At 36.4% G+C, this 9,552-nt stretch overlaps 1 protein-coding gene across 3 annotated transcripts; it reads left to right on the top strand.

Moving 5' to 3' along the window:
• The first annotated feature begins 1,421 nt into the window (after positions 1 to 1,421).
• On the top strand, positions 1,422 to 7,298 carry LOC101898877 (protein slender lobes). Of its 3 annotated transcripts, XM_020035907.2 has the most exons (8): positions 1,422 to 1,610; positions 1,785 to 1,883; positions 1,951 to 5,951; positions 6,017 to 6,137; positions 6,205 to 6,284; positions 6,346 to 6,448; positions 6,522 to 6,695; positions 6,759 to 7,298. In XM_020035907.2, exons 1-8 carry the CDS (start codon positions 1,580 to 1,582, stop codon positions 7,061 to 7,063), a joined length of 4,914 nt encoding a protein of 1,637 aa, XP_019891466.2. In that variant the 5' UTR covers positions 1,422 to 1,579; the 3' UTR covers positions 7,064 to 7,298. The 3 variants fall into 3 exon arrangements, with proteins under 3 accessions (XP_019891466.2, XP_058975796.1, XP_005181161.2); XM_059119813.1 differs by having other exon boundaries at positions 6,023 to 6,137; positions 6,522 to 7,298; XM_005181104.4 differs by having other exon boundaries at positions 1,423 to 1,610; positions 6,522 to 7,298.
• The last annotated feature ends 2,254 nt before the right edge of the window (positions 7,299 to 9,552 follow it).

Here is a 9,552-nt window from a genome sequence, read left to right as displayed (position 1 = left end):
TCATCTTTATAATGTGTGTGTTTTCTTTTCAATAACAAAAAAAATTGTTCAGAAAATATTCAAATTCGAGTGTTTTTTTAAATGTTTATTTCAACGTATGCATCGACAAAATCTAGAGTTTTTGTAGCGAAATAATCCTTTAGAGATATATAGTGCATGATTTTGAAAAGAAGTGTTGACCTTTCATTCATTTATCGCGTTTTTCAATTAACCATTCAAAATAAATGCAACAAGTTGTTTGATTTGTTATTGTTTTGATACTAATTCTGACATTACAAGCCAAACAGGTAGACCTCTATACTTGCAATTTTTTCAAAGTTGGCCTATCTTCTCTTCATAGCACCATGGTTCCAACCATGGTACAATAAGGAAGTAGAACACCTTCATAAAAGTACAGAAATACAGCCCTGGGGCTACGCCCGCTTCCTGTCAGAATTATTCAAAATTATAGGCAACAAGTGTTTTTCATTTATTTGATATTTTTTGTTCAATTCTAAAAAGAGTCAAATAGCGCGAAAGATGAATGAAATGCCTGAATGTTCTCGCAAGAATATGTTCGCAAGTGTTCAATCTTTCAATTCCATGGCAAATCTGGTTAAAATTATTAATACGCATCCCGCATTTTAAGTTTCTTGCAATCATTGATTTTGAAAATATTTTATTTTTATTTTTCAAAACATCAAATACGTACACAAAATTGGCAGAAGTCGGGCACACTTAAAAAAAATTGTAATCAGCTGGGAGCTCTACCTTACCTTTTTATTGTACCATGGTTCCAACCATGTAAGTGTGCTCATGGCCCAATAAGGAGGTAGAACAGCTTCATTAATCTACAGAAACACAGATCTGAGGCTATGCCCGCTTCCTGTTAGACTAATTCAAAATTATATGCAACAAGTTATTTTCATTTTTTTTTTCATATTTTTCCTCATTTTTAAAATTAGTTAAATAGCGCGAAAAACTGTCCAGTCTTTCAATTTCATGGCTGAACTGGTTAAAAGCTTTAATACGCGAGGCGCAATATACGTGTCTTCCAATTATTCGTTTTGAAAATATTTTGTTTTCATTTTTCAAAACAATAAATACGTGCACAATATTGGCAGAAGTCGGGCAAACTTAGAAAAAATTGTAATCAACATTTTTATTGTACCATGAGTGTGCTTATCTTTTCTGTTCTACCTCCTTATTGTACCATGGTTGGAACATTTTCTTCATCTTATGATGGAGGATATTATAAGTTACTTAATTCATAATTTATCGCTTTTAATTGCTTATCATATATTATTACTAAGAGTTATTGTGTGATTTAGAGTTGTTTTTCCAAAGAGTGCATCTCGTGTAAACATTATGTACTGAGTACTGAATTTTCCATCTCTGATTAATGTTATGGCGTCCTTAACGCCGTTCAATGCATTCGGCTCAGTTGTCTTAATCGTTTCTCGTTTTTGAATTTCGCACACATTCCGATGTTTATTGGCGTGCACTAAGGAAACTAAGTGGGATTTCACAAGAGATTTTAGACGGAGTAGAAACATTTGTGTTTAATTTTAAAATAAATTCGGAAATAAATAATTTTACAATGGAAACAGTTACGGATTCAGGAGGACGAGGTATGTAAAAACTGACTGAAAGATGTCATTTCTGCAAGCAATGCACATTTTTCTTCGGTTTTGTGAATGTGTGCTGTGTGTATGTGTGCTAAAAAAGAACCGTTGCATTTAAAATGAAAGGCTGCTGCATGGGAATAATCTAATGTATTTTTTATGATTTTATTTTTTTTACAGTGACGCGTGGCTTGAGGAAGCGTGTTACATCGATTGATAGCGATAACAACTCCAGCAGGCCTGGAACGCCAGTACAAAGCAAAATAGCGGCAAATACAAGTATGTGGCGTACAAACATGCATGGTTTTTTATGCCAGAGCTCATTTTAACTTTTTTTTATTTTCAGAGATGTCCACCGATTCGCCCTTGAAACCACGTATGACACGCCGAAATTCAACATCGGGTGTTGCAACTCCGGTTAAAACGCCAGCAAAGCGTGCCGCTGCTATTGCTACAATAACTGAAACAGATGTTAAAACCGCCACAGCTTCACCAGCCAGACGTACAACTCGACGCCGCAGCACGTCATCTGTTGAAAATGATGGGCCCACGCAACCGCCGGGTTCAAAAGCTCCAAACTTTGATACCTTACTTGAGGAACAGGAAACCACAAGGGTAACAAGATCGAAATCTAAATCTCCACAACAGATAAAAACTGAGCCAGGTACCAAAAACACAACCAAGTCCGCTGGGTCAAGGAAATCTTTGAGGGGGTTATCGGTGGCAAAAGTTGAAAATGAAATTGTGCAAGAAAAGATTGGAGCTACTCAAAATAAAATATCACCACAAAAAATGTTAAGGGTTTCCATAAGTAGAGATAAGTCGCTGACAAAGAAAATCAATGATATGGAACAACAGGAAAATATTGATCCATTAAGTGATAAACAAGATAAATCCAATATTGCCAAAGAGGATCAACCTGAGAAGCAGCTAGAACAGAGTACTTCATCCGGAGACAAAGATAAAGAGATTGTAACCGAAAAAGATGCTCAAAATATTGAAGAGCAGAAACAGCAAAAGGAGCAGAGCGATGCTACAACTCAATTGGAGGAACCACAAATGGAAGTCACAGAAAAAGAAGAAACCCCAATGCAAGTAGAAAATAAAGCAGACCAACCAAATGATCTACAGAACGAAGAAGAATTGAACAAGACAGTAGAAATGGGACAAGAAAAGGATGTACAAAATGAAGAGAATCCTAAAAATACAAATGAACTGCTAGAATCGAAAGAACAAACCGCAGAAAAGCCAAGTGAAGCAGTTTTTACTCCTTCAGACCAAAATGAAGAAAAAGTTGATGGAGATCCAGAAAATAGTACTGCGGCAGAGACAATTAACGAGCAATCCTCTGCCCACAAAACTTTGGATCAATCGTGCAATGTTTTACCTATGGATGAAGACGATGACCAATCACTAATAGTACCCGAAACTCAAGAGGCTACAACTGAACTGGAAACTATAAGCAATTCCAAGGAAACTAATGATGATATTGCAAACAATGTTGTTGATCTTAAGCCTAAGGTTAGCGATTCTAATCCAGATGAAATGCACAGCAATATTGAGGAAACTTCCAACAATGTTTCAGTTAAAGATGAAATTCTGGATGAACATGTTCCATCGACGAATGAAGTTCAAGCCGAGCCAAATGAAAATGAGCCAATGGACAAGGATGATGATGATGAAGAACCAGAAACCGAAGAAATGTGCAAAACTCCTTCGCCCAAGAAAAACAAATCCTTGTCTAAGGTACAAATTGCAACACCCATGCAGAGCTCAACTAAGACAAGATCGGTTGCATTTAATTCGGTTGCCTCAGACGATGAATGTGAAAAAAGTATTTTTCCCAAGACACCAGGCAGTGCTAAAAGTAAAAGTTTTATCGAAATGGATAGTTCTTTCAAAGGTGGTGATGGGGATGATTCTGTTGTAAGCGTAGATGACGCCAGTGATGAGGAAATTCCAGAAACTCAACAACAAGTAGAAAAAATCCATTCGTCTTTCGCTAAGAAGACTTCCTTTGTAGAGCCTAAAGATGAAATGGAAACGGAAGACATAACCATGGAAGATGATGAAAAACCAGAGGATGAAAAACAGAAAAATGAAGAAACCGAAAATTCAGAAAATAAATTAGAAGAAGATGAGGTTTCAAAATCAAACTCAAATCTCAAATCATCTCTTAACTCTTCCATCAGAAGAAATGAATCAGTCGAAGATGATTCTTCCAAATTAAACACAAGCACACGAAAATCCGATTCAGGTGCTAAGAAATCTCTCAATTCTTCCACCAGAAATGAAGATAAAGAAACCAGTTTAAAATGGTGCAACCCAAGCGTTACCAACAAAAACGACGGAAACGCAAAGCTTGACACCATAGCCTCTGAAAGAAAACCAGTATCAGAAGCAACCGTAGTAACCAAGGAAAAGTCTGCAAAGAAAAAGCAAAAATTCCTAAAACGTGCCGAATGGAATTCCGATGATGAAGATGCTGCAGACGATGATGATGAAGCAGACGAAGACGAAGCATTATTAGATGATGATGAAGATGTCGAAGCCCCATATCGACGCAAACACTCCTTCCATGATGATCAAGCCATGGTTGCTGATGATTATGAAAGTGGCGATTCGATGGATTCAGAGGAAAGGCGTGAAATGCTGGAAAATGAAATACCTGTTGATGGGGAATCCATAGGCAGTCACACCACAGATGAAGAAGATAATGATGGAGATGAGGAGGAAAGTGAAAATGATTCATTTATTGTTTCCGATGATGAGCTGGAAGATGGTGGTCTCCATGAAGAAGAGGAAGAAAATACGGACAGTGATGATGAAGAAGAGGAAGACGATGCAAATGAACTTGAACATAGCAAGGATAGCAAAAAGAAGAAATCCTATAAACGTATTCAACGTCCTCAAGATGATGATTCTTCTTCTTCGGAGGAGGAGCCCGAACCAGATTTGGACAAAGAGAATTCTGTTGATTACAAAGTCAATGAAAAAGACATTGAAAATAATTCTCTAAATAACTCCAAATTAAGCGATTCTGCTTTACGTTTGCAATGCAATGGAGATGAGAATCAGTCTTCATCAACTGACCAGGATACCAATAAGTCGCGTAAAGAAATTTTACGTAAACTCAATCAGTCGGACCGTTTTAATAAATCGGTAAGGGATCTAGACCCGGATGTTGATGCCTCGCCTGAAGTTGATAAAAATGTCGAAGAGAAACAGCAAGAGTCTTCGGCAGATGGAGAAGAAGAGGAAAATGAGTTGCCTAACAAAAAGAAACAAAATGATGAAGCAGAAAGCGAAGGGGAGGAACATACCAACAGCAAAAATTCAAGTATTCTTGTAATGCGTGTTAACTCTTCAGAAGAAGATGCGGAAAATGAGGAAGAGGAAACCAATGCTGATGATGATGATGACGAAGAGGATGAAGAAATGGCCGATGAAGGCGACAATGATGATTCGGATATGGAAAATGAGGCCAAAGAAAATGAAAGTGAACGAAAGTCAACGGCGGCAAATAAAGTTAAGCATCACAACCGGGGCTTAAGTGTTTCCTTTGGCCACTTTAAGTCACAAAAGAAAGACTCTTTACAGAAAAGAGTTCTACAACGTTCATTTACCATAGGTGTACGAATTAGTGGTGGCGAAGTGGACACCGCTGTTATTGAGGCCAAACCCTGTTCTGAGGAGTCGAATGCTTCAGCCAATCCCTCTTCCTCATCTTCGGCCAATGATGAAGAAACCGATGATACCACTGGTGTGTTGAGCACCGAAGACATACGTTATTTGGAAAATTATAAACCCATGCCCTTGGGCAATCCCTTAGTTCGCACCAAACGGCAATCTCTGGCCTTACCCACCAATCCTGACATAGAACTTTGTAACTCTTCTCTTGGCATTGCGATGCCCGCCAAAAAACCCAAACGTAAAAGTTTGGCTGTTCTCTCGGGAAATGAATTCAATCCATCGCAGTCGTTTGTTCACAGTTTGGAATTACGTAAAGCTGAATATGATGGTCAGTCGACTAAAAGAAAGCGTCTATCAAAGAGTTTTTGTGCTACCTCTGAAGGCCTCGATGCTAGCATAATTGATTTGGATGCGAGACATCTACATAAAAGATCTAAACTATCGCTTGATGGCAGTCTTGTAGATTCACTTGAAAACCTAAGCAGTTCTAAGGCAAACAGTAGCTCTAAAGTTAAACATAGTTCAACTCCCCACGAGAAGGCTAACGTTGCGGAGAAAAGTGATAATAGCATTCGTCGTATATTGAATCGTTGTGATGAGATTTTGGAAGCAGCCAATCGTGCCAAACTCGAAGCTAAGCTGAATTACAAAAAGGTTTGAAAATTAGAATTTTTGTTCGATCTTCTAGCCCCCTAAAGTGATTATTCTATTATTTTCAGAGTAAGGTTAAGATGCCCAAAAAGAATAAGAAAAAAGCCATACAACGACTTTCATCATCGCCAGAATCTAAGCAGAAGGAACGTATATTTGCTCCATTGAGTAAGGATTTTAAAAGAAAAGGTAAGTGAGCCGACATTGATGCAATTTAAGGAGAATTTTTTGGAATTATGAATTATTTATCTTTTAGATAAGGTCAAAAGGGCCAGTGCGGTAAAACGAGCTTTGAGAGCCTCGGCTAATATAATAATTGGTAAACCAATAAAAATTGTAAGTCCAAATTACAAATTTATACAAACTTTATTTATTTAGTATTTTTTTTTCTTTTTAGATTGAAGAAGATGACAGCCAAGAGGAAAATAATAACATTAATATTATGCACAATAATGATAAGGCCGAAAGTATTAAAAGCAAAGCAAAGAAATCGAAGAAAAGTAAGTAGTAGTGGCTTGGAAAAGATCGTGTATTAGATAACCCTAAAATTAATATTTTTAAATTTTAATACAGCTCCTCTTGATGAACATTGCCGACCATTGCGAAATTATGCAACTGCAGCTGGTAAAGTCATTGAAACATTGCGAACACCCGAAAAGAAAAAGAAACCAAAAGAAGTTATACATTTGCCAACCGGCAAGGTTTGTGTTGAACCCATAACACCAACTAAGCGGACCATCCTTACATGTAATGGCATGGAATTCCATGAAAGTCCCGCCACTCCATATGGTTTTAATATACAATTTTCAGCTCTTGATACACCACAATTTCCTGTGGCGATGAAAGATCGCAAGCGTAAACGGAATATTGAAGAAGCCAAAAAGAAAACATTCCCCAAACCACAGTGGACCCAGTCGGGAATGTTTGTTGAAGAGGAAATACCCGGCACAAGGGCTTCCCAATTGACTCGTGCTATTAAAAAACAACAGAATATGCCCCACTGCAGTGGTTATAACTTTAAACAGAACGCTCTATTCCGTGCCGATATTAAACGCAGTACAACACGTGAAATGTTACAGCTACGAGAGCGCCGACCACTTCATAGTAATTATTAAAAGATAGCGATGTTTGATAGGGACGTTTATTTTCTATTTGATGCCATATTCCTACGAAATTTATACTCGTTGTTTGTATTGAAATTGCATATTTGTGTTAAAATTCGTTGTTTATACTCCTTTTTTCTAATTTTATATACATGTGCGCTTTTGTGTGTTTTTTTATACACCCCTTGCACATCCCTTTTATGTTATATTCGAATTATTAAAATAAACGTTTGGTTATATGATTCAATCCATTATTGTATATGTTTTTTGCAAGGTAAATTATTTTATCAAGAATGTTTGTGAACACAATGAAGAGGGTGAGGGTAAAGATCTATAAAGGGATCGAGTGTGATGGTGGGTGTCAAGAGTTGGAAGATGTTGCAAAAATTAACGATGGCTAAATTGGGTCAAGTCAATGGTTACGGCAATAGAGGTTCGATAATAAGAGAAAAAGTAACAAATGTAACAAATTGTATTCAAAAGATTGTGTAAGGTACACAAACTTGAATCAGAAAAAAAGCCCTTATAATCCATAAAAATTAGATAGGAGATGTTTGGATTTCAATAACAAAGAGTGATACCGTAGAGCTTCTCAAACATATGAAGTATCCAGCAAGACAGTAGTGATAAAAACACCAATAGTTTCATTTTTTAATCCATTTTGTGAAGAGAGTGCGGCCCGGGGCGGACCCGGGACACCATCTATAGTCGATTGTTCGACTATATTTTTGATAGGTATTCAAAGTAAAGTGATAGCAACATCAACATTTACTTCATGGGCCATGACAGGGTAGAATAACACAGGTAGTCGCTGCTAGGACAACGAACTGTCAAACCAATTTTGAAATTGAAAATTTGAATGAAAAATTATTTAAATTCGTGAAAATTGTGGAAAAATGCATATCACAACAGCCTCCGATTGGCGTCGTATAAGAAAACATATAAATAACTACTTATTTTTGAAAAAAAAAAAAAAAAAAAACATTAAAAAATTTGAAATGTCAAAGTTACCATGCGTTGATGAATTTATCTGTATTCTTCTTCCATGGGCCATGATATATTTCCGTTCTAATTGTAATCATTTAAACCCATTAAAAGTTTAATGCTTTTTGATATTGTCATATGAGGTCGTCACTCAACACGCAATTGCAGGAAAATACGAATTCATACCCGATACCATGGTAGAAGAGTACAGGTAGATACATCAAGGCTTAGGAATATTGATATGTCAAAAATTTTAATATGTTTTTTTTTTTTTTTCAAAAATAGGTAGATTTTTATATATTATACGACGCCAATCGGAGGTTGCATTTTCAACTATTTTAATTAATTTAAATTTATTTTCATTCAAAATTTTCAATTTCAAAATTGGTTTGACAGTTCATTGTCCATGCAGCTGTATCGATGTCACCATGGTACAATAAAAACATAAGGTAGAGCTGCCAGCTGATTCCAATTTTTTCTAAGTGTGCCCGACTTCCGCCAATGTTGTGTATGTATTTATTGTTTTGAAAAATGAAAAAAATATTTTCAAAACCAATGATTGGAAGACACGTACATTGCGGCTCGCGCTTTAAAGCTATTAACCACTTTAGCCATGATATTAAAAGATTGAACAGTTTGGATCATATTTTTGAGAGAAAATCGAGATAGGAGGTAGAAGAGGTTAAAAATAAATGTAATGCTGATTTATACAAATTAAAATAATTTTTTATTCAACATTTTCAATTCCAAAATTGGTTTGACAGTTTATTGTCCAAGCAGCTGTTTCGATGCGCCTACCTATATTCTTCTACCATGCAAGTATATTTCACCATGTTCTTCACAAGCAAACGTTACATTTAAATAAATTTTACATAAGTGTTGCCAGTTCCGCTAAAATTTGTGTACATTTATTTCCTTCATTCCACCATTCGCAGTTGTATTACTGATTCCTACTTTCCACCACTTTCGTAGAAATTATCATCTCATACCTGGTTTTCAAATGTTGTGTGCTGAACGACGGCATGATGTTGTTGTCGAACGAAGAGAGCAATCAGATTGTCAGAGAGAGTGGTCGTGTGTGGTTTGTTGAAAGTCGTCGGAGTCGGGCTCACATTTTTTTGCGTTCTGTAAAGAAGACAGAAAAAAAAAGAATCGAATCTAAGAAGAAAATATAAATACACAATTTTAGAAACAAAACAGAAGTAAAAATGTGTGCAAAAACTTAGGCGGGAAATATTGACAAGTCTCTTTGGAAAGAATAACATATTTCCATTTGGGCCTGGTGTTTATGATGATAATTGGATTCATACCCGTTTTTTTTTGTTTTGTTTGAAAAATGAAAAGAAATTGAATCCAAGGCGGCTTTTAGCACAATACCTACCGGCAAATTGCGATTTGTTCGTTCGTTTGTTCTTTTTTTTTTGTGTCAACACAATAAACGGAAAAATCAGAAAAGAGAGGTTGCGCGCAAAAAACGAAACGAAAGATTTACGGACAGTGTTTCTAATCAAAAGGCG

Source organism: Musca domestica, unplaced genomic scaffold, assembly GCF_030504385.1.
Source record: "Musca domestica strain aabys unplaced genomic scaffold, Musca_domestica.polishedcontigs.V.1.1 1, whole genome shotgun sequence".
NCBI lineage: Eukaryota > Metazoa > Arthropoda > Insecta > Diptera > Muscidae > Musca > Musca domestica.
This window is presented reverse-complemented; position numbering and strand designations above follow the sequence as displayed.

Bases quoted from the DNA above. Each gene is read 5' to 3' on its own strand.
- LOC101898877 (XM_005181104.4), top strand. From the start codon at position 1,580: ATGGAAACAGTTACGGATTCAGGAGGACGAG. The intron at 1,884-1,950 runs GTATGTGGCGTA...TTTTATTTTCAG, and splicing joins CAAAATAGCGGCAAATACAA to AGATGTCCACCGATTCGCCC. The intron at 6,449-6,521 runs GTAAGTAGTAGT...ATTTTAATACAG, and splicing joins AGCAAAGAAATCGAAGAAAA to CTCCTCTTGATGAACATTGC.